Source organism: Peromyscus eremicus, chromosome 2, assembly GCF_949786415.1.
Source record: "Peromyscus eremicus chromosome 2, PerEre_H2_v1, whole genome shotgun sequence".
Lineage (NCBI taxonomy): Eukaryota > Metazoa > Chordata > Mammalia > Rodentia > Cricetidae > Peromyscus > Peromyscus eremicus.
In genome coordinates this window covers 54,975,475-55,002,489 of record NC_081417.1, presented here as the reverse complement: position 1 = coordinate 55,002,489, position 27,015 = coordinate 54,975,475, and the positions used below count along the sequence as shown (strand labels likewise).

Genomic DNA, 27,015 nt, shown 5'->3' with positions numbered 1-27,015 from the left:
TGATGTCATTAAAGAATAAAAAACCTGGTCTACAAGTTACAAAGTTCAACTGTCTGGCCAAGATCTGGCAAGCAATCCATTTGGGAAGAGGAAGAAAAGCATTCAGAGTTCATCCACATATACATCACTGTCAGGTCCACAGAAGTCCTAAGTCTTTCCAGCAGACAGCACTCCTACATTCTGCCTCAAACTCAGAATTAATATGTATTGTCATCTAATAAATCTTCAACTCTGACGGCCTTAAAATAATGATAATGTAGGGATCCCATGACCTAAGGATCAAAGAAACCAATACTTTCCTGTTAATAACATTACCTTGACCCAACAACAAAATTTCTGTTTTAAAACCACATCTAGGGGCTGAATAGAAGCTCAGTGGTTAAGAACACTTACTGCTCTTGTAGAAGGACCCTGGTTCAATTCCAAGCACCCACACAGCAGCTCACTACTATCTGGAACTCCAGTCCCAGGTGATCCAACACACTTTTCATACCTTCATGGGTACCAGACACACAGGTGGTGCACATACATACATACATACAAGCAAAACATTCATACACATAAAATAATAAATCTTAAAAATAAAAACACTCTTCTAATGTCAGCTGTGGTGATGTATGACTATCATTCCAGCACTATGGAACCTAAGGGAGGAAGCCTACAAGTTCAAGGCCAGCTTGGGCTACACAATAAGTTTGAGGTCAGCTAGGCTCTATATACTGACAGCCTGTTTAGAAAACTCTTTAAAAATAAGGTCATTTCTATTATTAAATACTAAATAAGAAAAATACATCCTGAAAGCAAAGCTCTAAGACTCACAATACAGTGACTAAGAATACCCAAGTGGTGTCAATATCCCTATAAAATATTATCTTAAATATGCCCAGCTTGTGCCTTGTACCTAAGAGCCCCTCTTTTCTAAACTAGCATGCTTAAAAGTCAATATTAAAATTTCTTTAATAAAATACCAAATCTTCCTTAAAAAAGAAAGGACAGAAACGCACCCAAGGACATTGCAAAAGCTAAGCAAGCACTCTACCAGTCCTTTGATGTAACTTTTAAAGCTCTTTCCACTGGAAAGGCATAAAAAATAAACCTTTAAATTGTATCTCATTGTGCAAATCAGTAACTATTATAATAAAAAATATTATTTTCAAAAATATTTTAAGCACATATGCTCAAGATTAATGTTGCTTTTAAAAAGTGTATTTGAAAGCCAGACATGGTGGGACATGACTGCAATCTAAATCATCTACGTATTTCGATTTCCTTACAAAAATGTATCATAAAGAGCAAGCAGGGCATGTAAAATGGCTCAGGGTATAAAGGCCATTTCAACCAAACCTAAAGACCTGAGTTTGATCCCCAGGGTGGGGTTGAAAAACAGACAAGACTCCAAGTTGTCCTCTGACCTCCACAGGTGTGGATGGATGTGCATATGTATATCCGTGGAGAGAGTATCTGAAATTAACAATCAGAAATGAAAAGGGGGACATAACAACAGACACCAAGGAAATCCAGAGAATCATAAAGACATACTTTAAAAACCTGTACTCCGCCGGGCGGTGGTGGCGCACGCCTTTAATCCCAGCACTCGGGAGGCAGAGCCAGGCGGATCTCTGTGAGTTCGAGGCCAGCCTGGGCTACCAAGTGAGTTCCAGGAAAGGCGCAAAGCTACACAGAGAAAGCCTGTCTTGGGGGAAAAAAAAAAAAACAACCTGTACTCCACAAAACTGGAAAACCTAAAAGTCATTAAGTCTCCCAATGTAATGCAATTTGCTAATCCTTGAATGTTATTATTACCAACTATTAGGATATAAAGAAATGAAAGTTAGTAGTTAGACATTACACTCGAACTGGTAGTCATTTTAGGTATGTTTTCAAGGTCAAGCAGATATATTTTAGATAGACAGGTCATCTTCAAACCCTTCAGAGATCTACAGAATATAGCATTTAAAATGTTTTAATAACTTAGAAATTTTCTCTTTTTTTATGACTATGAGACATGTTGACTCCTGGCAACACCAATCTACTTCAGAGAAGATATGGGCATTGAAGAAACTGCATATGGAATTAACTTTCATTGTAGCAAAAGTTAGCCACTGGACAACGAATTATCCTTGAATCAACTGCTGACAAACAGGACAAAATGGACAGACAGGACACAAAACAAAGGACTATCGATTCTTGCCAAGAAAAGTGTGTTTGTGGCTTTAACAACAGGAATCTTCTGAGGCCAGGCCAATATGGCACCATCCCTGAAGTGGCCTTTGCAATATGGAAAAGGTACAGTGCCCCTTTCTTCTAAGGCAGCTGAACAGATAGTGGACCGATGGCTTCTCGTGTGCAGTGGAACAATAGCTGAAACAGTTATTCTTAAAGAATAACTAAGCTGACAGAGTCTAACCTCTCAATGGTAGACTGGCATTTAATAAAAGAGGTGAAGCCACCCACGAGCCAAGAAAAATGGACAGCTTAATTCAAAAAACATCAACAATTTCCAGAATTTAAAATCCTGAATCATGACAGGACACTAGTGGAATTCAGGTGTCTCTGGTAAATGCACTACTCTCACCAAATGTGAGGTCAAACTGTAGGCTTTGTGTACATTCTACTTCACAAATGAGTCTGTCAGATACGCTAAGCCTATAGGCTGAAGAAGATGCCCCAATGTTGTGGAGAAACCTCAAATGACTGTCCAGGCAGCTGGCTGTTTCTGTCAACTCACATTTTTTTGGAAGTTGCTTGTTTGCGCTTCCTGTTTTATTAGGTAATATTATTTCCTTCTTGGGTCTCTGAGGGAGTTGCAGATTAGATAGTTATAGTTAATAGTTTTCCTTGTTAATAATTTCAGAAAAGAAACTCACTAAAGAGGTATAAGTATATAAATTTGAAAGACATTATAAGATAGTTCTGTTAGTAATATGTTAGGATAGAAAGTGAATCAGGTACATTTTGGACTTACCAAAATAGGATAGATAATGGAATATTTTCTCTGAGTTTGTCAAACGCAAATGGACTAGACATTGTTTAGGTATTTATTGCTTGTATATATTATATATAGTTATTGTATTTATTGTACATAATTTTTCTTATAACTTTTTTCTTTTTGTTAGAATAGAAGGGGGAAATATGGTGATATTTTATTTGTGCTGAAATGTAATTTTATTTGTATGTTAATAAATAAAGTTGCCTGGGGATCAGAGCTAAGAGCAAGCCATTTAGCAGAAGTCCATCGGTGGTGGCACACGCCCTTAATGCGATCACATGGCAGGCAGAGTTCCTGTGTGTTCAAGGACACAGCCAAGTGGTGACCCAAACCTTTAATCTCAGAACAAACCATAGAGACCTGGAGGTCTGTATAGACAGGCAGTGACGAGGAAGTCATGTGGTTGGGTTAAGAACCAATGAGAAAGCAGAACAGAAAGGCAATAAAAAGATAAGACACAGGAAGAAGGTCTCTCTCTGAGGGAAAGGACGGCAGCGAGTGGTAAGTTTAAGGCTCTGACCTCTTGGGCTTTTAACTCTGTATTTGGCTCTTGTGTTTCTTATTTAATAAGACCATTTACAATTTCATCTACATAACTCCACTCTATCACTTTTAATTAAACACAGGGTCTCATGTATCCCATCCTTACCTACAACTATGTAGCAGAAGGTGGCCTTGAACTCCTGAGTGCTGGAATCAGCATGCATCACTATGCATCATTTATACAGTACTAGGAAATGAACCCAATGCTTCATGCATGCTTGGCCAAGTATTCTACCAACTGAGTTGTAGCCACAACCCAACTTCATTAGACTTTTACTCCTAGAAGAAAAGTTGACTAGAAGTAGAAGTCTTCTAAGTTGTATATAGTACAAAGGAAACACCACCTATGGCAGGGGACAGTTACATTAACTCTATGACTATTTTGTAAAAACATTCTCACTGGTTATTAGGTAATATACTAAATCTATTGTTAACACTAAATGTAGTTAGTTTACTACCTAATCTCAATCTAACATCTAAGAGTTCTTTGGTTTACATACGAAACAAAACTAGGATGAAATTTCTTAACTCCAACTTTTCTCTGAAAAAATAGACTGCTGGGCTACAAGATGGCTCAGCACTTGTTGCCAAGCCTGACAACCTGAGTTCGATCCCAGAATGCACAAGATGGTTGGGGAGGAATGAGTCTCACAAGTTGTCCTTTGACCTCTCATTCCCACCACAATAGGCAAGCCCCTCTACCCAAAGAATAAATAATTCTGTAAGACAAAATTTTAAAGACAAATTGCTGACTCATTTTAAAAGTGAAACAATGGTGAGGCATGCCTATAATCTATCTCAGCACTAAGAATATTACTCAGCACTGTGACAGGACAACTGGGAGTTGAGACCAGCCTGGGCTTCATAGTAAGACCACATCACACCTTCTTAAGGTCTCCATCTGGCCCGTGATGTCAGGAGTTATTTAATGGGTTTCAGGTAGAATCAAAATTAATTTCATAAAAACAGAGGCCATTATTATGTTCTTCAACACATATAGAGAAAGAAAGAGAAAGACATAAATAACAGAAATATAGCCAATATCCCACAATAAGTTTAAACAAAAATATGAGTATTATGGTATTTGGAAGCCAACAGGATGGCTCAGCAGGTAAGTGTTCCTGCAGTTAGCCTGACAATCTGAATTTGACCCCCAGGACCCATGAGTTGCCCTCTGACCTCCACATGCATACTGTACCATTCCCACACCAAGGCACATATATTCAAGCATGCATATACACAAAATAAATGAATAAATAAATGTAATTTAAAAGAATATTGCAGTATTTGTGAACATTACCAGTTTTAACCGTTCTTTTCTCCTTTTACCAAAGGAAGTACTTGACCCTGGTTCTGAGTCCTTTTTTCCATCTTCATCCTCATCATCTTCATCATCATCCTCAAAACACCAATCTGGCAAGACAGGTGGTGGTGGTGCTTCTTCTATATCACCATAGCGACGAAAAAGTTCCTTCAAATAATCACCCTTATAGATTCCTGGTGGTCTGGCTTGGGCAAACGTAGCAACTGCTGCTTCAATACTACGGAAAACAATGCAATTTTCTCACTAGTGTCCGTTTATGTGGACTTACCAATAATTAATTCATACTCAAATTGTAACAGGCGTATAAAACAGACAAACCAAAGTCTTTCTTTACCAGCAAAGCTTTCAATCAATAATAAACTGATTCTAAAAACACATACACAATACACTGCAACATATGGTACACATAGATCATCCACCCGTAATACATGGACCACTATAATATATGGTCCACTATAATATATGTTACTTTCTAAATATATGGTACACTATAAATGTCTAAAGCACATTGCTATGAGTGTTTATGACAGACATGGGTAGCCAATGAAAAAAAATTTTAATAAAGCACTGAAGGTCAAGGTCTCAAAGAGAAAAGAGCAGTCAAGAAAATGTGAACAGCAAAGTCAACAAACACATTAATTTCTAAGAAACTACCAACAGATCCAGACCCAGGCACCAAGAATATACATCTTGAGAGAGAGGTAACTATTGGCTGAGTCTGACATAGGAGTCTGATTTATTGTATATAATATTTTGAATGGCCAAAGCTGAAAAATGCACAAGGCAGAAAACCACTGAGTGTAAAAGAAATAGAAAACAGACAATCAGATCTATGTTTTGCCTGACTATATTCAAAAAAAAGGACCTATTGGGTAAAAGGTTTTAGAAATATAAACTATGAACCTAGAGCAGTAATAAGAAAATCCAGTCAGCAATATTCTATTCTCATAAGAATTTCTGGTAACTAGGTTCTAATCCCTCAAAATCTAAAAATATACTTTACAAGTAACATGCTCAATAAAGACAAGATTTGTTTAAAATAGAGTAATGCCATCCTAAAATGCTTCCTTCATATAGCATTATATGCTTTTCCTAGTAATTAACAGCTATAGAAAATAAATTTCAAAGGAAAACAACAGACATTTCCAAAGCTGAATACAAACACAAACATTGGAAGATCCAACCTCTGCTTATTCTAAATACAAGAAAAACATGGAAAAGTAAGTACACCATTTATAGGATTCATAAGCACCATGAACTGTCACATACATCTTCTTCTACTATAATAAACCTATATACCTCCAATCCATCTTCTCCACCAAAAAGGCACATATGAGGAAACCGGTCCGGTTGAAGCCATGGGTACAGTGAACACCTAGAAGAGAAAGCAGCTCGGGTTAAACTAAACCACTCCAAAGGCCACATTCTGTTTTAAATGACAACTGCTTTCCAAACAGTTCAGTGACTTAATTACACTACATAATTGTACATTCCACTCAAAATACTCGTTTAACTTAATAGCTTGTCAATTTAAGTGACTTAGGATCTAACTTAGAGTACTAGACAAAAATTCAAAAACAATACACTAGTTTATTGGTTTAAAACTATCTACTGTCTAAAATTTATCATTAAAAATTTTCAAGAATTTTAGTTTTAAACACACAGGTCAGAAGGACACACACAAAAACAAGACACCTATATTCCACAACTTTGATCCTGTTTTTCCAGCCCTTCTTATGATCAACATGAAAGACAGTCAAACTATATTGGGAAAGAAAGTAAAAATCAGACCAAAAATAATTATATGGATATAAAATCATCAGAGGATTAACAGTAGTTGACTGTAATCAACTGAAGTCATTGACTGCTATAGTGATGTGAATGAAACTGGCCCCCATAGGCTCACACCTTATTTGAAAGGATTACGACACATAGCCTTGCTGGAGTACATGTGGCCTTGCTGGAGTACATGTGGCCTTGTTGGAGCAAGTGTGTCACTGGGGCTGGGTGTGGAGGTTTCAGAAGGTCAAGCCAGGCCCAGTGTCACTCTCTTCCTGCTGTCTGACATTCCGGATGGAGAACTCTCAGCTACCTCTCCAGTACCAGATCTACCTGCAAGCCACTACGCTCCCTGCCATGACAATGGACTAAACCTCTGAAACTGTAAGCCAGCCCCAATTAAATGCTTTCCTTTACAAGAGTTGTCAATGGTCATGGTGTCTCTTCACAGCAATAAAACACATACTTACTAAGACAGCTGTAGATAACTTAATTAACTCAGTATAGTAAACCTATACTATTTTGAAGTGCTTTATAAACCAACTGAGTGTATCCTTACATGGGACTTATACAAATGTTTACAAGAAAGAAACACATGAAGAAAATAAATGTATTTTTCTTAAACCTTCTTTCAGAATATATTCAAGATTATTTTCCTGGGCGTGGTGGTACACCCTGTAATTAAAGCACTTAGGAAATAAATGAGGATGATCAGAAGTTCAAGGTCATCTTCAGCTATACATCAAGCTAAGGCTAAGCTAGGCTACAGGAGACTCTGCCTCCAAAAGGAGGGAGGGAGGGGAGTGGAGGGGATCATTTTAACAGTTTTAAGTTTTCATTCCTGTTTTCATTCCAGCACTTAAGAGCCTGAAGCAGATGGATTAGTCCAAGAGTGATGCCAGTCTGAACTACATAGTAAGACCCTGTCTCAAAGCACAAAACAAAACATAAGAGTTTGGAAATAGTAATTAAAGCTGGACAGTGGTAGCACAGGTCTTTAATCCCAATACTCAGGAAGCAGAGACAGGTGGATCTCTGAGTTTGAGACCAGCTTGGTCTACAGCACAAGTTTCAGGATAGCCAGGGCTACAGAGAGAAACCCTGTCTTGAAAAACAAGACAAAAAAAAAAAGAAAGAAAGAAAGAAAGAAAGAAAGAAAGAAAGAAAGAAAGAAAGAAAGAAAGAAAGGAAGAAAGAAAGAAAGAAAAAGAAAAAAAAAGTAATTAAGAGTTTTATGGCATTACTAATATAATATTACTGCCAGATCAACTGACTATCCAGCAGACTCAAAATGAACTCTCACAGAAGTCAGGTGTGGTACTCTACACCAGAAATCCCAATGTTTAGGAGAATGAAGCAGGAATTTGGCAAGTTTGAGGTCAGCCTAGGGCATAAAGCCACATCTAATTTAAAAAAAGAGAGAGAGCAACAAAATGGCTCAGCAGGTAAAAGTGCTTGTCATAAGCCTAACCACCTGAGTTTAATCCTGAAAATCTGTATATGGAGAGAACCAACTCCTGTAAATTGCCCTCTAACCCCCCCACATACTTGCTGTGGCAGATATACACCCACACAGTCACAGTCACAGGCACAGGCACATTCACAGGCAAACACACACACACACACACACACACACACACACACACACACGCAAATGTTTTTAAAAAACTGTTTGAGTAACAACTAAGGTGCAATATTTAGGCCCTGAGTTCAACTTCCAGCATTGTGGTACATTCTCAAAAACCCAGCCCTCAGAAGGTAGAAGCAGAAGGATTCTGAGTTCCAGGCCAGCATAGGCTACAAAGAGCCTATCTCAAAAACTGAATAAAGTAAGTATCATTTTCATCTCATTTCTACATGTAAGATTTCTCTACAAAAGTGTTTTTGTTAGTTAAAATGACAGTTTTGAAAATGACTATTAGCTGAGCCAAATTATTTCACCTTCACCTTCATAACATAAAATAATCATTAATATTAAAAATAAAATATTTTACATAAACAACCCTCATAAACAAGGATACAAAGAAAGAACAGATAGTAAGAATATGTTCAAATGTAAATATAGTAATCAAAAAGCACATGTAGCAAACTATAAATCAATCAGTGGCTAACACATGGGATATCCTAAGAAAGTAATGCCAAACACAGTTCCACAAAATCCTCTGGAGGCCAGTAAGATGGTTTAGCAGGAAAGGCTTGCTGGGCAAGGAAAACCTGACAGCTATTTGTACTTATACTCAGCTTTTTTTTTTTTTCTTTTGAGACAGTGTCTCTTTATGTATACTTGGCTGTCCTAGAATTTGCTAGATAGACCAGGCTAGCCTCAAACTCATAGACTCTCCCTGTTTCTGCCTCTCAAACACTAGAATGAGGTAAAAGAGAACCATCACCATACGCAGGCCAGCAATGCCTTTCTTTTTTTTCTTTTTTTAAAGATTTATTTATTTATTATGTATACAGTATTCTGCCTTCATGTATCCCTGCAGGCCAGAAGAGGGTGCCAAATCTCATTAAAGATGGTTGTGAGCCTCCATGTGGTTGCTGGGAATTGAACTCAGGACCTTTGGAAGAGCAAGCAGTGCTCTTAACCTCTGAGCCATTTCTCCAGCCCCAGCAATGCCTTTCTAAAGTTAGTTTCTCGAAACACAATCTAACAACATTCACATATGAAATTCTGTTGTTGTACCTTGTCTCTCTAGTTTCTCTTTTTTTCAAGCCATTAAAAGTTTCTTAGATAAGGTGGGGTGGTGGTGACACACACCTTTAATCCCAGCACATCGGGAGGTAGAGGTAGGCAGATCTCAGTGAGTTCAAGGCCAGCCTGGTCTACAGAGTGAGTTCCAGGACAGCCAGGGCTACACAGAGAAACCCTGTCTCCAGAAAAAAAGAAAAAAAAAAGTTTCCTAGAGAAATAAGTCATTTTCTTGTAAAAATAATCTACACTCTAAATTCCTCTGCTTGTTTTCCCATGGTATTAATCACAGTTTATACAAAATGCTTGAGACCAGAAGTGGTTTAGGTCTTGGTTTTCTTTTCCAATTTTGGAAATTTTATTTTGGGGATTGAATTCATGTCTAAATATGAAAGTAATTTATGCTTCATAAAAACCTAGCCTGAAAGTAATATTGTAGAACTACTCTTAACAAAATTTTAAACAAAATTTCATGGGAGAAATCTGCTATTTGTAGTGTTATAACTATATTAAAAATGTTTGTAGTTTAAAAGCATTTTGAATTTTGGATGTACAGACTATGGATTTCTAACCTATAAACTATTTCTTTGTCTATTATATAGTCCATGAATTTAGATTAGAAACATTACTAAATTCATATCCAGATGCATTCTAGCACTTCAGACAGAAATATTGTATAGACGGCTCTGTATGCTTCACAGTACACAGGAAATAACCAATTGTTGCAGTTGTTTTTCTTTTTCTTTTTCTTTGTGTGACTATATGGAGACCAGAGGTCATTCCACACCCTGTCCCAAAACAATAAAATTTAAAAAGAAAGTTTAGATTAAGTGAGGAAATCTTAAAGTGGACTGGTTTTAGATGACATTAGGGAATTTGTAACTATTCTGTTTGGTATACTAATTGCAAGGTGATTATATAAAAACCAAAATCCCTTAACAATTAAAAATACATACTAAAATATTCTTAATGAAATGACATGACTTCTATGATTTCCTTTAAAATACACCAAAAAAAAAAGGTCAGAGAAGATGAATCAGTCAGAAAATACCTTGCCACACAAGCCTGAGGATCTGAGTTCAGATCCCCAGCACCGATATAAAAAGCTGGGTACAGTAAACATCACTAACGCCAGCACCAGGGCACAGAAACAGGCAGACCCCTGCTCACTGGCCAGCAACCCTAACCAAACTGATGTGCTCCAGGTTAGTGAGAGACCCTGTCTTAAGCTACACAAACACACACACTCACATAAACATGTACATACAATATACACCAGTGGGAATATGAAAATATCAGCAAATGGTAATTACTGAGTACATGGAGTCTTATTTTACTTACTACTTCTGTATGTTTGTGAATTTCTGTAACAGAAATCAGGGGGACTGTCCTAAGGAAGTCAAGCATACCTATAAGTTCAGGCGGGCTTCTTTCATTAAACCTCTCACACAGGCGAATGAATGTCTCAGTATTCTCAGTCGTGGGGCATTCACCATGTCTGAGAACACAAACAGAAGTTGCTTGGAAAAGAAATTACAAACTTCAATTAAAGTTTTCAATGTTAGTAACTTATAACTTACCCTTTACACTGAAGTTTGATATACTTGATTCCTTCTTTTTCTATGTCATTTCTATCATAGAACCTTGAAGTATTTGTCAGATCCACCAACAAGCTCATTTTAACCTTTAAAAAGAAGTGAATTTGCTAGTTACTCCATCTATTCCAAACAATGAGTAGGTGACAAGAGCAGAGCTCATCCGCTCCACTGAGCAGGAGTGCATGCTCACTGCTACCAAGCAACTGACAGTGGAAAGTACCTTCTCAACTAAGAGTCCAAGTACTCCAGAAACAAGAGCTAGGCAGGCACTGGAAAGTAATTCTAAACTAAGGAGGACAGACAGTATAAGCAAAACAGACTCCACTGTCAACAATGTGAATTCAAAGAGGCAAAGACTGCCACTGTTTTCTGTATCTACCTCTGGTCCTTAGAAGCCTGAAGCTTAGAAGCAGGACAGCACTCTTCTGAAAGAGCACAGCTCTAACCCCAGGTGCACATCATCCAGGTTTGAAGTAGCCACCACAACTGCTACTTATATCTATTCACTATACTGTATCCAGCCTTAAAATATGTTAAGAAGCCATTTATGCAACAAATGTGTGTTCCTTTTCAATTTAATTTATTCTTCTATTTCCTAAAAATATACTAATGCCTAGAACTATACTCCTTCTAAAGAAGCACGGTAAAAACGAAAACAGAAGCCTAGTGTGGTGGCACACACTTTTAATCCTAGAAGCAGGCAGAACTCTTGAGTTTGAGACCAGCCTGGTCTACAGATGAAGTTCTAGGACAGCCAGGGCTACACAGAGGGGGGAAAAAAAAATGAAAACTGAGGAGATAGCTCAGTGGACAAAGAGCCTGCTATGCAAGCATGAGAACCTGAGTTCGGATCCCCAGCACCCACATAAAAAGGCAGGTGTGGTAACACACACCTGTAATCCCCGAGCTGGGAGGTGGAGACAGGATGATCCTCGGGGCTTTGTTGTCCGGCTAGTCTAGCCAAATCAGAAAGCTCCAGGTTCAGTGAAGGACCTTGTCTCAAAAAAATAAGTTGGAGAATGATAGAGGAAGACATCAGACATCAACCTCTGGCCTCTGCACGTATATTTCTCTTCCTGGATATCAGAAAAAAACAAGATAAGGGTTTGAAAATAAATTAAAATCCTAACTTCATTTTCAATAAAAATGAGAATATAATTATAATCTAAATGGTTATTTTTAAAATGCAGTTCCAAAGCCTAGTGTAATGGCTCATGCCTAGTACACAGAAGGTAGACTCAGGAGAAACAAGACTTCAAGGTCATCCTCAGCTATATAGCAACTTTAAGCACAGCCTAAGTCACATGAGACTCTGTCCAAAAATCCATAAAATAAAATAGAGGGGAAAGAGAAAGAGAGAAGAAATAAATGCCTAAACTGAGCTCCAGAAAGAGTTAGTTCACATATCCTCCACAACATTCTGTCATACATAATTTGAAAGATGGCAAGAAAATATAACCAATGAAACTGAAGCTGAATTGATTTACCTACTGAAGGCCTTATATTATCTATAAGTGTAAATCCACCACATAAACAGATAGAAGACAAAAATCACATGATCATCTCATCAGATGCAGAAAGCATCTTTAACAAAATTCAACATTCCTTCAAGATAAAAGTCCAGGATGGACTAGTGATGTAAAGCAAGCTAACAGTCAAGATCAACATAAATGGAGAGAAACAAAAAAACATTTCCACTAAAATCAGGAACAAGATAAGGATGTCCACTCTCTCCTTACCTATTCCATATAGTACTTGAAGTCTTTGCTAGAACAAAAAGACAACTGAAGGGGATATGCACAGGAAAGGGAAAAGTCAAAGTATTCTTATTTGCAGAAGATATGATTTTATATATAAAAGATCCTAAAGATTCTACCAAGAAACTTTACAGCTGACACTTTCAGAAAAGTAGCAGGATACAAACTTAACTCACAAAAAAATCAGTAATCTTCCTATATGCAAATGACAGACATACTAAGAAAAAAACAGGGAAATAGTACTTTCCACAGCAGCCTCAAATCCAAATGGATCAAGGTCTCAACATAAGACCTGATACTCTGAATCTGATAGAAGAGAAAGTGGGAAATAGACCTGAACTCATTGGCATGGGAAAGAACTTTCTGAACAGGACACCAATAGCACAGGCACTAAGAACAACAATCAATAAATAGTGCCTCATGAAACTGAAAAGTTCTGTATGGCAAAGGACACCATCATTCAGAACAGAGTAGTAGGTTATAGAATGAGAAAAGATCTTTACCAATTATACATCTGATAGATTAGTATCTAGAAAGCATAAAGAACTTAAAAAACTAAACATCAAGAAAATAAACTAATTAAAAAATGGGGTACAGAACTAAGCATAAAGTTCTCAAAAGATGAAATACAAATGGCTGAGAAACAAAGAAATATTCACTATCCTTACACATCAGAGAAATTCAAATTAAAATGACTTTGAGATTTTATATTATACAAGTCAGAATGGCCAAGATCAATAAAACAATGATAGCAAGGACACTGGGAAAGGGGAATACTTACTCATTGCTGGGGAGAGTGCAAACTGGTACAGTCACTAATAAAAATCAGTGTGGCAGTTCCTCAGGAAGCTGGGAATCGATCTACATAAAGATCTAGCTATACTACTCTTAAGCACATAAACAAAGGACTCTACTTCCTACTACAGAGATACTTACTCATCCATGTTCAATGCTGCTCTATTCATAAAAGCCAGAAATTGGAAACAGCCTAGATGTCCATCAACTGATGGACTATGAAAATGTAATTTATTTACAAAATGGAATATTATTCAGCTATTAAAAAAAATGAAATTTGCAGGTAAATGGATGAAGTGAGAATAATTCATCCTGAGAGAGGTAACCCAGACCCAAAAAGACAAATATTGTACACTATTCTCTTATATATAGAAATTAGTTTTAAGTTTTCAATATGTGTGCTACAAACTGAATAGCCACAGGGGTTAGGAACCTAGTAATGGACCAGTGAGGAGGAGAGGATCTCCCAAGGAAGGAGAAAATAGAATATAGTGCTAGGGAGAAATAAGGGGGAAAGTAGACTAGAGGATTAAATGAGGGGAGGGAGGAAGGACAGGAGTAAGGGAGAAAAGAGGAGGGAATATGGGGAGGGACAACTAACACTAAAGGTCATTTTAGAAATCATATGGAAACCTACTGCTGTAGAAGCTTCTGGAAATAAATACATACATGAAAAGAATCTACCAATGAGAAATCTTATCTCAAAAACAAAAAGGTGAACAGCACCTGAGGAACCATACACAAGGTTGTCTTCTGGCCTCTATACCCATGTGTACACACATATCCCTCACAGGAAAGCCCTTGAAGAATTAAAACAGGGAGGGAATACTACATTAGTAGCAAAGAGCTTTGATTCTTACCTTCAGACTCTTTAGATAATTTGAGAGCATACTGGGATGGAACCGGTTTTCTTCAGCAACTTGACTATCATATCTTGGCCCCAGCATTGTCTTCAGAGGTAAGAATCTTCCTAAACATTAAGGTGATTGATAATTTTCATTATTTAAAGAAAGGACTAAAATTCTATAATTTGCTATTTCAAACCTGCCTTCTTAAAATAACATTTTGTCTTTGTTTTTCATTAAAGCACAGGCTCGCATATGCCAGGCTGGCTTCAGACTCACTGTGTAGTTGAGGATGACCTGATTTTCTGATTCTCTTGTACCACTGGCCTGGCTTTATGCAGTGCTGAGTATGGAACCCAGGGCTTCACAGTGGTAAGCAAACATTATATTAAATGAACTACATCCCACCCCCACTTTGGTAATATCTTAAAATGAAACCCAAAAGTATGAATGCAACTACCCATAATGTACTTTCACAATGAACAATATTTTAAAATGAGACTATTTTGAAACTCTGAAACACAGATTAATTAATTTGAATTAATTCTAGAATTTGACAATATAAACAAAGAAAAATTACCAATTAATGTAACTTCCATAAAGAATCTAAACTTGGGGCTGGAGAGATGACTGAGCTGTTAAGAGCACTTATTGCTCTTGTGGAGGATCTGGGTTCAATTCCCAGCATCCACATGGTGGTTCACAACCGCATGTAACTCCAGTTCCAAAGGATACGATTCCTTCTTCCGGCCTCCACAGACTCCTGCACGCACATGGTGCACGTAAACTTACACCGGCTCACACACATATACATAAATAAAACATAAATAAAAAAATCCTTTTTTTAAGGAATCTAAACTTTAAACCACTAGAGTCATCTGCTCCTGTAAGCAATAACCCCAATAAAACTCATTAGCTCACCAAGTTGGACTTTGGTAATATCCTTACTTCTTGTCTATTGTCATTTCCCTATCTGGGGTAAGCAGGAATAGATATTCACATCTACCCAGGAATAGTATCTCACAAAATATACCAATCTCCCAAAAGCTGGAGTTACAAGTGTGTACCAACACATCCAGTTTAACTCAATTTTTTCAAGTTCTTAATTACATGGCTTTGGTATTTGGGGCTTTCTTTTGTTGTTGTTGTTGTTGTTTGTTTATTTGTTATTTAAAGCAGGGATTATCAAGTTTAGCCTCAAACTTGATATGTAGTTGGAAATAACCCTGAACTCCTGATTCTCCTACCTCACTTTTCAGAGTGCTGGGATCCTAGGCACTCCCCCAACAGAACTGGTTCATGTAATGCTAGAGATCAAAACCAGGGCTTTGTGCATGCTAGGCAAGTCATCTACTAACTAAAGGACTCTCCCAGCCCTGGTCATATGTGAGGGTTGTAAAGTATTGCCATCTTTGAACTTTATCTACATCTCGGGAAAAAGATCATGGAGGATTTGTTATAGTGTTAAAATAGTATTAACCAAAATCACTTGCTAAAGACTGTTTGTTTGGTGCCTTTTTTTTTTTAACAGTATAAGTCCAGGGAAATCACCTTAAATAAGCAATTTTTAAATACCTATTTGTCATGGTTTAGATTTTTGACTATTTTTAAGACAGAGTCTCATGCCAGGTGGTGGTGGCACACACCTTTAATCCTAGTACTAGGGAGGCAGAGGTAGACGGATCTCTTTGAGTTTAAGGCCAGCCTGGTCTACATAGTGGGTTCCAGGACAGGCTCCAAAGCTATAGAGAAACCCTGTCTCAAAAAAACAAAAAGAAAAAAGAAAAAGAGGGAGCCTCATGATATAGCCCAGGCTATCACTATATAGATAAGGTGGCTTTGAACTAGCAATGAATCTCCTGCCTTTGTTACCAAGTGCTGAGATTACATTACAGCTGATTTGTAGTTCTTAAATCTCTCAAACATCCAGTGCTGAAGGTTTATTCCCTAATGTGGCAGTGTTCACAGACACAACATCTAGAGGTGAGTGGATCATGAGGGCTCTGACCTCATGAACAAATTCACTCATTCATAGATTCCTAACTTAATGAGTTACTAGGAGGTGACAGAAACACTCACAGGAGTTGTCTATTTGGAAGAAGTCCCTGAAAGAAGCATATCCTTAAAGGTTATACCTTGATTTTGGACCCTTCTTTACTTTCTGGCCACCAAGAAGAGAACAGTTTGTTCTGCCATACCATCTCTGTCATGATGTTCTGACTTACTAGATGTCCTCAAGACCCAAAGGAGCAGGGTATGTAACTACAGATTGAAACTTCTCAAATTATGAACCAGAAAAAAAAAAAAAAAAAAAAAAAACAGATTCTTGCATCACTTGAAAATGCCTCTAATGCCAGCACTGAGGACACAGAGGATGGAGCATCCCAAGTTCTAGGCCAACCTAGCTATATAGAAAGAATGTGTCTCAAAAAAAAGTAATCATCTTCTTTTTTCCCCTTTTTGTGGTAATATGGACTATATTTAGGGCTCTGTGCATACTAGTTAAGTGCTCTAACACTGAGCTGCATCCCCAACCCTTTTTGGTTTTGTTTTTAATTTTGAGACAGGGGTTATTATGTTAGTCAAGCTAGCCTTGAGCTTGTGATCAGCCCCCTGAATAGGCAGGATTGATTACAAGTGTGCACCACCAGGCCCAGACAACCTTTCTTCTTTTTTAAGTATTCATTTTTATTTTATGTGTGTTTGTCTACATGTATATATGTGCACCACATAGGTGTTTGGTGCCCTGGGAAACCAAAAGAAAAATCAGAGCCCCTAGAACTGAAGTTACCTTCCAAGTGGGTTCTGGGAACCAAACCTGGGTCCTCTGTAAGAGCAGCAAACACTCTTAACCAGTGAGCCCAAAACCTTTCTTCTTTATTACAAGTTGATTACCTCAGGAATTTTGTCATAGTAATAGAAATATAAATAATGCACTACTTAAACTGATTTATATTTTCAAACATAATATGAACAACAAGAATAGCTAACTAAAATGTCATTCACCCTGGCCAGGCCTGGTGGCACACACCTTTAGTCCCAGCACTTGGGAGGGAGAAGCAATCGGATCTTTCTGCGTTTGAGGCCAGTCTGGTCTACAAACTGAGTTCCAGGACAGCCAGGGTTACACAGAGGAACCCTGTCCAAAAAAAAAAAAAAAAAAAAAAAGCCATTCACCCAAGTATGACATTTTTTTAATTTTTGTTTTTTATAAAACTCAAAAGCATTGAGCATTCCTCCACATTGCTAAATTCAATGGTCAAGTCTCATTTCTCAACTTACTTGAACTCTCAAATATATGAAACAACTGTCCAAGCCTGCTGGTAAAGACCAATAATTCCAACTATTCAGAAAAATGAGGATCAAAACACCGAAGTTAACCTGGGTTGCAGAAAGAATTCAAAGCCAAAATAGTAAGGAATGTAGATAAAACTCATTGAAAGAGTATTGCCTAGAATGCACAAGGCCATAGGTTCAATCTTCATTCAGTACATGGGGGGGGAGGGGACACAACTGATTAATTTTTTTGAAAGAGGAACTTTCTTTTGCATGCCTAAGTGTGTGTGTGTGTGTTGTGAAATCACATGTATATGCATACATATACCTATGTATGTATGTGGAAGCCAGAGGTCAGCTCTGGTGTTGTTCCTTAGGAGACACTCACCTTTCAATTTTTTAAACTATCTCTCACTGGGAACACTGGCTGTCAGATTAGGCTACATAAATAGCCCCAGGGATCTGCCCATCTCTGCTTCCCCAATGCTAGGATTACAAGCATGCACAACACCAAGCTTTTTACTTGGGCACTAGGAAACCAACTCAGATCTTCATGCCTGCAAGAAAATACTTTACCAACTGAGCCATCTCTCTAGCTCAAGAATGAATTCTTAGATCATTTTCTTTCAGGACTTTCCTACACCTCTTGCTTTCTCTTATACCTGCTTAGCATTGCCTTAGGTTCTTCTACCTGGCCCTACTGTAGCTTCCTGCTTTGTCTTACACTTCTTTTCCATCTGCATTCACTCCTTTGATGTCTCATCTACTCTCATAAGGTTAATAGCTAAAGATGTGCTTTTTTTCCCCTTGTATCCCTGGATGGCCTGGAACTCACTATGCACAATCCAGACTAACCTCCTGCCTCAGCCTCCTGAGAGCTGAGATTACAGTTATACACCCCCATACCCAGTTCTGATGAGTAAACGTTTATCTCCAATCTAAACCTCTCTCTTAGGTGGACATGCATGAAAGGACATTCCTATAATCTCAGCTTGAAAAGTAGAGGCAGGGGATCTAGATATATAGTGGATTCAAGGCTAGTATGAACTATAAGAGACCCTGTATCAAAAACGTTAATTATTGTGTTAGGGCACGCCATTAATACCAGTACTTAGGAGGCAGAGGCACGTGGATCTCTGTGAGCTCAAGGCCAGCCTGGTCTACATATGGAGTTCCAAGACAGCCAGGACTACGTAGGGAGACTCTGTCTCAAAAAAGAAAATAAAAATTAACAAAAAATTTAAAAACTTTTCTTAATTTTATTATCAAACCACCGGTCTTACTCTCTGAATTTAACAGACATCTCTGATTTGATATCCAAATTTGATCTCTCAATATTCAAACTCTTTTTACTGGTTTTTCCTCATCTCAGCTAATAATGGCATCATTCTTTTAGTAGCTGTAGGGCAGAGTCTGATAATATCTTTATTTTCAAAAATTTTCATTTATGATGTGTGTGTGTGTGTGTGTGTGACAGAGACGGGAGGGAGAGATGTGTATGAATGCTGATGCATGTGTCACTAAACATGTATGAAAGTTAGAAGACAACAGTGGAGTCAATTCTCTCCTTCCACTGTAGCTCTGAGGATCAAACTTAAGTTATCAGGCTTACAGAGCAAGTGCTTTGACTCTGAGCAGCCACGGTGGTCCAGAATCTAATAATATCTGTTATTATTACCTGTTTCCTCATATTTCCTCTTGTCTTGTCATATTTTTATTAACATGTATTTTTCTTTTATGTTTGCCTAAGTGTGTGTATGTGTACCACATGTGTGCCCAGGGCCTTCAGAGGCCAGAAAAGGGTGTTGAATCCACTGGAACTAGAGCTATGGACAGCTGTTAGCCACCATGTGGATGCTGGGAACCAAACATGAGTCCTCTGCAAGAGCAGTACATGTTCTCACTGCTAAGCCACCTTTCCAGCCCCTCACTTTTCCTTTAACTTTTCTTCCCATTTCTCTACCATACTCCTTTATCTCATTTTTTTCAGTGTTTTTTTTTTAAACATCTACTTATTTTATTTATGAACACCAAACAACCTTGAGGAAAGAGAGTTCCCTTCTCCTTTATGGGCTCCAGGGATCAAACCCAGGTGGTAAAGCTTGGTGGCAAGTACCTTACTTACTGAGCCATTCCACAGGGGTTGGCTTAGAGTTCACAATGTAGCCCAGGCTGGGTTTGAGCCCAACTCCCCATGCCAAATGCTGGAATTACAAATGTGTGCCACCACACCTGGCTATTACTAAATAAATGTAATTAAAATTTTTAATTGGTAACAGTATCATTTTAATTTTGTTACATGGATTGATTTATTTATGTGTATATGTGTCCACCAGCTTGCACATGGAGGTCAGATGACAATTTCCTGAAGTTGTCCTCTCCTTCCAGCCTGGAGACTCTGAGATTGAACTCAAGCACCAGGCTTGGTAGCAAGCACCTTTACCAGCTGATCTCACCAGCCCCATTATTTATTTTTAACTTCATATTTTCATATTTATTGGTAGTGTATACTGTCTTGTTGATTTTTATTGTATTTCTCTATCTGGTTTGTTTTGATGTTATTACTGTTACAGCAGTTTTCCTCCTATCTGAGCAGTGCTTTGGACTGAACCCTCAAAGGTGCTCACTAAGACCTTCAGCTAATGCCAGAAGTGCTAACCACCTATAGGTGCACTAATCACAGCATGGGCAACATAGACACCCAAGAAACATAAAAAAAAAGCAGGACAGCACAATTCTTCCAAAAGTCAGTAACTCTTCCAAACTGAAGCCAAAAGTATTGAAATGATTGGAATGACAAGCAAGAATTCAACGTTTTGGCTGTTGTTGATGAGAGAACCAACTGCAGTAATTCACACTTGTTTGTGTTTGTTTTTAATGATTTATTTATTTTTATTTCATGTGTCTTGCCTATGTTTATTTATGTAGATCACATGCGTGCCTTGTATGGCAGGAGACCAGAAGACATTATTCCCTAGAACTAAGATTACAGACAGCTGTGAACTGAACCTGAGTCCTCTATAAGAGCAACAAGAGACATTTCTCCAGGACCCAAAGTTCAGATTCAATGGCTCAATAAAAAGCACAATGGAAAGCATCACAATAGACCAAGTGGAAGAAAGAATATCAATAAATGAAGACAAGGCTAAGGAATTACTACGTCCAGATAATAAAGAAGAAATGAATGATTATGATTACAATACTCAAGATGAACAACAAAAGATACCAAACCTAGAAATCTGTGCTGTAAAAGAAGGAACTAAGATGCAGACTAAGGACACAGGAAACTTTCAGTCCAATCATGGCAGAGTATTTTCTAAAGCTAAGGAAAGAAATGGCATTGAAACATGACACATTTAGAACCCTGAATAGACATGACCAGAAAAGAACAAGACCCAAACAAATTCTCCCAGGCTGTGCTTGAATTTCATTCCTCACTTCTTCTTCTTTCCTCCCTCTTACATGCTGGCCAAGTGCTCTACTACTGAGTCACATCTCCAGCCCATCAGGTATAGTAGTGCACTCCTTTAATCCCAGCACTCAAAAGGCCGAGGCAAGCAGATCTCTCTAAGTTCTAAATATTGAATACCAAGTTTCATACCAACCTGAACTAAATATTGAAACCATAACTTCAAAAAAGGAAAATAAAATGAATACAAACACTTATTTATACATGTAGACAAAACTGTAATGACTTCATCTGTCCATAACTACACCTAATTCACACTAATTTTGAGTTCTCATGCAGTCTAGTTAGAATTCTCCCCCCAACTCCTTTAAATCCCTCTCCTTCCAAAGGTGATTACATCTTGGGAGGTAGAAAAAAACACTTCTCACAGTTGTCAACAACTACCAGCACCTTAACATCTCAGCAGCATTTTATGCACCCAACAACCCTCTTTCTGAAAAACTTCCTTGCCCTCCATAACACAAGGCTTGGGGAGTTTGGGCTTCTATCCCTTCCTCGCAACACTCCTCAATATTACTAAATCCCCAACATTACTAAATAATTAACTGTTCCTTTTTTTTTTCTTTTCTTTTTGGTTTTTTGAGACAGGGTTTCTCTGTGTAGCTCTTACTATCTTGGAACTCATTCTGTAGACTAGGCTGGCCTCAAACTCGGAAGATCTACCTGTCTCTGCCTCCCAAGTGCTGGGATTAAAGTCATGTGCCACCAGGACTGTAAATAAATATTTCTTAAAAGACTCAAAATGATTAACTTGACTGAAGACAATAGGACTATCAAAAAATATCATTATAACTGAAACACATATATGAGTGTGGTGAGAATAAAAAGGTTTGCTTTTTTAATTTCCTCACACTACAATTTGTTTAAATTATCTTTCTTGCCGGGCGGTGGTGGCGCACGCCTTTAATCCCAGCACTCGGGAGGCAGAGCCAGGCGGATCTCTGTGAGTTCGAGGCCAGCCTGGGCTACCGAGTGAGTTCCAGGAAAGGCGCAAAGGTACACAGAGAAATCCTGTCTCGAAAAACCAAAAGCTAGAAAGATGGAAAGGAAATGTTGATGCCTGACTGAGAACTCAGAAACGAAGGCTTAGCAGGGAAGATCTGCAAACAACTGTCCGACAATTATTCTATAACAGTAAATCCAGTGTAAACAGTTCGAGCAATTCTTCCTCAATTTTATTATTAAAAAAAAAAAATGCTTTTGGCTCCTAGGTCCAGTCGACATAGTTCCAAATTGCCATCTAACCTTGTTGCTGGGAACTGTGTGGAGCCTGGTCCCTTGAGGCTACCATCTGCAATGTCTCTACAAATCCAGAGAACTGTGTCTCGGTTATTTCATGTGTATTCCCTGGGGTATATGTGTGTGGTCCAAACTCACCAAACTGTACACTTTTAAGTCACTGTCCCTCGGCCAAGCAGTGGCACGGGCCTATAATGCCAGGTATTCTGGAGGCTAGAAAAAGAAGCTCTGAAGTTCGAGAGTGAGGCTACTCTGTCAAACTCAAGATGAAAACATTCCACCAAAGTCCACCGAAAAGAAAACCCAAAAATCCTCGCTCCCCGGCCTCTCACTTCTCTTCAAGCTCTCCTCAATCTCAAGACTCACACTCCGCTCGTGCGCCCTTTCCGAGAACAAGTCTCGCCAGACAGACAGCCAGACGCAGTCTCAAAACGGCCACAGAGGTTCGCGAACTTTAAGCTCCGGAAGCCTCCCGTCCAGCTCCCGTCCTCACTGCTCAGTCTTGCAGGAAGGAGCCCGGACTGGCCGCCGCCGAGCGCGCGGGTCCCCAGGCCCGGCCGCAGTAGTGGGATTCGAACCCGCCCGCAGCCCCCTCCCGGGTACCTGCCACCGGCTGGCCGCGCCGCGGACAGTTCAGCCACCGCGGCGGGATCTTGTTGTAAGCCATGTCTGCGCCGCACACCGCCACCTAGCCGACCGCTCTGGAGCCAGTGGCCCGAACGCCAGCGCCAGCTGCCCCACCCGGCTCCTCAGCGGCGCGCCACTTTCATTCAGGTTCGACTCCGAGGCTGCCGGCGAGCCCACAATGCATTGCGACTTCCGCCCCGAAGGGACCGCCCCCTTCCTTCCGAGGTCAGGCGAAGACGAAGCTCCGCCCAGGTGAGCGAGTGGAAGCGGCCACGAATTAGAGGGGCGGCTCCACCTGGCCCCGCCCCCCACGCCCCGCCCCCTGGGTCTCCGGCACCGGCCTCCGTCTGCCACGCCCCAAGTCTGTTTTGCCTTCGCGTAAGCAAATGACAGGAGTCCTTTTTTTCCGTCTGAACTAGAGAAACCCCCAAAATAGAAAGAATCGACGCTTCTTTCCACCTGTGGACTGACCTGCCACTTTCAAAAGGGTATATTTTACAGGTGAAGGTGCTTTGTCGCTAGTCACAGCTCAAGTTTGGTGTGCCTGCGGGATCTGGGTTTGAAGTGGCATTTAGAAATCCTCCCTTACCGGGATCAGAAAGTCCTGAAAACCAAGGACTAGGCTATTACAAATGAGGAAATTCTTTATCGGGAAGGGGTAGGGAACATGCTCCTGAGGACCCATGAAACATCAAAAATTACTTCCCTTAAGACTTTGTCATTTATGGAGCAGGTGGCTTTAATGTGGTTTTTTTTTAGTTTATTTGTTTTCTTGGGTTTTTTTTTTTTAATCTTTTTTGTTTTCTCTATCACAAACATTTAGGATTTTGGAAAGTCTCTGTCTTGAAGGAATCACTAATTATGTGTACTTGGCAGAGATAGGAACTTGGCCACTACTAGGTCAGTGTAGACCAGGAAGCCTTGTGTCTCCCCCTTGAGATTTAAAACACCATATGGAGCCGGGCGGTGGTGGCGCACGCCTTTAATCCCAGCACTCGGGAGGCAGAGCCAGGCGGATCTCACAGAGATCCAGGCCAGCCTGGGCTACAGAGTGAGTTCCAGGACAGGCACCAAAACTACACAGAGAAATCCTGTCTCAAGAAAAAAAAAAAAAAAACACTGTATGGAAAGGTGGAGCTATCAGGGCTTTATTGTGACTGTGACCCATCATGGACAAGCTGGTTCCTCATTGTAATAGCTTCAGTTGTCAACATGACACACCTAGGAAGAGGAAACCTCAATTAAGGAATTGATTGGCCATGTCTGTTGGGCATTTTCTTGGTCGCTAGTTAGTGGGGAAGCCCCAAACTCACTGTGGGCAGTGCTGTTCCTGAGCCGATGGATCAGGGGTTCTCAACCTTCCTAATGCGACCCTTTAATATAGTTCCTCCTGTTGTGGTGACCTCCAACCATACAATTATTTTCATTGCCACTTCTCTGTAATTTTGCTACTGTTATGAATCACAAACACTTTTGGGAATAGAGGCTTGTTAAGGGTTTCATGATGAATGGGTTGAGAACCACTGGCTGGGCCACATAGGAAAGCTAGCTGAGCAAGCCAGGGATGCTGGCCCTTAAGCAGCATTCCTTCAAAGGCTGTGCTCAGTTCCTGCCTTCAGGTTCCTGCTTGAGTTCCTGCCCTTGTCTCCTTTCTTCGTGGACCAGTAAGCCAAATAAACCCTTTCCTGCCCCAAGATGCTTTTAGCCAATGTTTTATTTACAGCAACAAAAAATCAAACTAGAACACTCTTGCTCAAATGAACAGAATCTAAATTCTACCTCTGGCCTTAGGTGAAGAGAGACATTGTCATAATCTGGCCCAAAATCTATATTCTTTTTGTGCTATTGTTCACTCCCTTTAGAGTTAATCCAACTGAGTCGGCCAGGCACATAACACCCCCCCCAAGCTAATTTGTCTAAAGACATGCTGAGGAGATGGAAGGAATAATTATCTCCTTAATGAGATAATGTACTTAAACACACACCCCAAGTCCTTCCCCTGATGTAGTTACTTACAGATTTTCATTAATTCTGCTCTGCCTTCTGTGGTTTAATTCAAAAAGCAGATGATATATTTCTGCCAACTGCAAAAGAGCAGATCAGACCAGATTAAAAACAGATAAATGCAGGTTTATTGGGTGTGGCTCCCAGGGTGGGTTCACCAGTCCCAAAGAACAGAGCCAGAGAAGCTGAGCACACACAGCTAAGTCAGGGAGGTTTTATAGACCTTAGGTGAGGGGTGATAATGTGCCAGCCAGGAGCTGGGACTATGTCCAAGTATGGTCAAAAGCTAGATTCCTGGGTGGGCACCTGGGGGCCATTCCTTGGTTCAGAGTTTTCTCAGCACCGGAGGGGTTGGGGAAAGTCGGCAGACAGGGTGTCCCAGCTTGTACAAGAGGGAACAGGAGGTCCAACAGAACAACGTAACTTTTCTTTCTGTCGTTTTGTTTGTTTAATATTGGCCAAAATTCTACACACGCTTGCCCTGACATTATGGATGATCTCATTCCCTCTGTGAAGCCCCCTCTGGTAAAACAGCTTCCTCAGAACATTCCCTCCAAACTGAAGCATTTGCACCAAGCAGGAAGGGGAGGCCCTTGAGCCTCGGGAGGTAAACACAGGGTTATATGAAAACCGGCACTTGGAAAATTACGGAGGGCTGCTCCCCAGCGGTATGGAAAGGAGTAAACTATTACCGAGAGGTGAAAAGAGTCTCCACAAGCCAAACTGGAGGATAAAAAGAGATAGTCAGTCACAGAGCTGCCGAGAGCTTCATAGAAGGAAGGCTCCAGAGCTGTAGATCTTCTGAGTCATCACCCACATCTGGTAGGCTTTCTGGCCATGCAGCTGCTTTTGAATTACCCCTGCTCCTTGTCAGTAAGCCTCCCCCACACTCCTGATAGTGACCCCAATAAAAACCTCATTGGTTCACCAAGTTGGAAGCTGGTGTGGTCGTTACTCTGTTGTGGGCTCCCTTTTTGGGGTGAATGGATGCATGTGTGGTGTCTCCCCACCAAATGTCCATCACACAACACCCCATGACCCATGGGGCTGCTTGTCCGTCTCCATGGCCTGACCTTAATGCCGCTGGCCTTCTCGCTCTCCTTCTTGCTGTTCTCCAGCCCCCTCCTCCCAGCAACGACTAGTGTTTACACATTGCCTGCTTGGTTGGTGGTGGTCGTTTTGGGGGGTGGAGCTGGAGACAGGGTTTCTTTGTGTAACAGCTCTGGCTATCCTGGAACCAGCTCCGTAGCCCAGGCTGGCCTTGAACTCACAGAGATCCGCCTGCCTCTGCCTCCCGAGTGCTGAGATTAAAGGTGTGTGCCACTGCCCCATTAGTGTCCATTTTTAAATCCATTCCTGCATGGTTGTACTCAGCTCACGATGCCCTTTTCATTCAGTGAAGTAGGATCCAGCCATAAAATGCTGCCACCCACACTCAAGATAGGTCTCTCTACCTCAAGTCACCCAATTTAGAAAGTCCCTCACAGTCCTGCCTACAAGCCAACTCCATCTATACAATTCTTCCATGGGGGGCCCTTCACAAATGTTTCTAGATTGACAAGACTAGTAACCATCACAGTGGCAAATTAACTACACTGTAACAGTTTGACTTTACAAGCACCAATTCTAGAGTTGAACTGCAGGTAAGGCTGTAGAAATGGTTCCTCGGGTAAAACTACTTGCCCCTCAAGTCTGACAGGGGACAGGGAGAACTGACTCCAAAATGTGTCCTCGGACTTCCATATTTGTGCCATGGCATTTGCATGCCTATACTCAGACACTCATCATGTACACAGACACACTTAAATCCTTTTATTAAATGAAATTCTTCTGGGTGTGAAGATTCACATCTTTAATCCTAGAAGTTGGGAGGCAGAGACAGGCAGATCTCTTGAGTTTGAGGCCAGCCTGGTCTACATAAAAAGTTCCAGATTAGCCAGGACTACACAGTGAGACTCTGTCTCAAAAGAAAAATTACCTCAGAGGGAATAAGATCAATTATTCTGGAACCAAATATGAGTGACTATGGTCCAGTTAGATAAATATAGGTTGCCCCAAATTCCATGTTCTAATATGGT

The 27,015-nt window shown here is 39.9% G+C and overlaps 1 protein-coding gene across 3 annotated transcripts in view; it reads right to left on the bottom strand.

Moving 5' to 3' along the window:
* Positions 1 to 23,095, bottom strand: part of Rngtt (RNA guanylyltransferase and 5'-phosphatase) — a 216,519-nt gene extending 193,424 nt beyond the window's left edge. For all 3 annotated transcript variants that reach the window (XM_059254084.1, XM_059254086.1, XM_059254085.1), the window contains exons 1-6: positions 22,910 to 23,095; positions 14,338 to 14,447; positions 10,908 to 11,011; positions 10,737 to 10,825; positions 6,156 to 6,231; positions 4,833 to 5,073 (exon numbers count right to left, since the gene is read on the bottom strand). In XM_059254084.1, the coding sequence (XP_059110067.1) occupies positions 4,833 to 5,073; positions 6,156 to 6,231; positions 10,737 to 10,825; positions 10,908 to 11,011; positions 14,338 to 14,447; positions 22,910 to 22,973 (684 nt within the window). In that variant the 5' untranslated portion in view covers positions 22,974 to 23,095. The remainder of the gene's footprint in view (positions 1 to 4,832; positions 5,074 to 6,155; positions 6,232 to 10,736; positions 10,826 to 10,907; positions 11,012 to 14,337; positions 14,448 to 22,909) is intronic.
* Between the last annotated feature and the right edge of the window lie 3,920 nt (positions 23,096 to 27,015).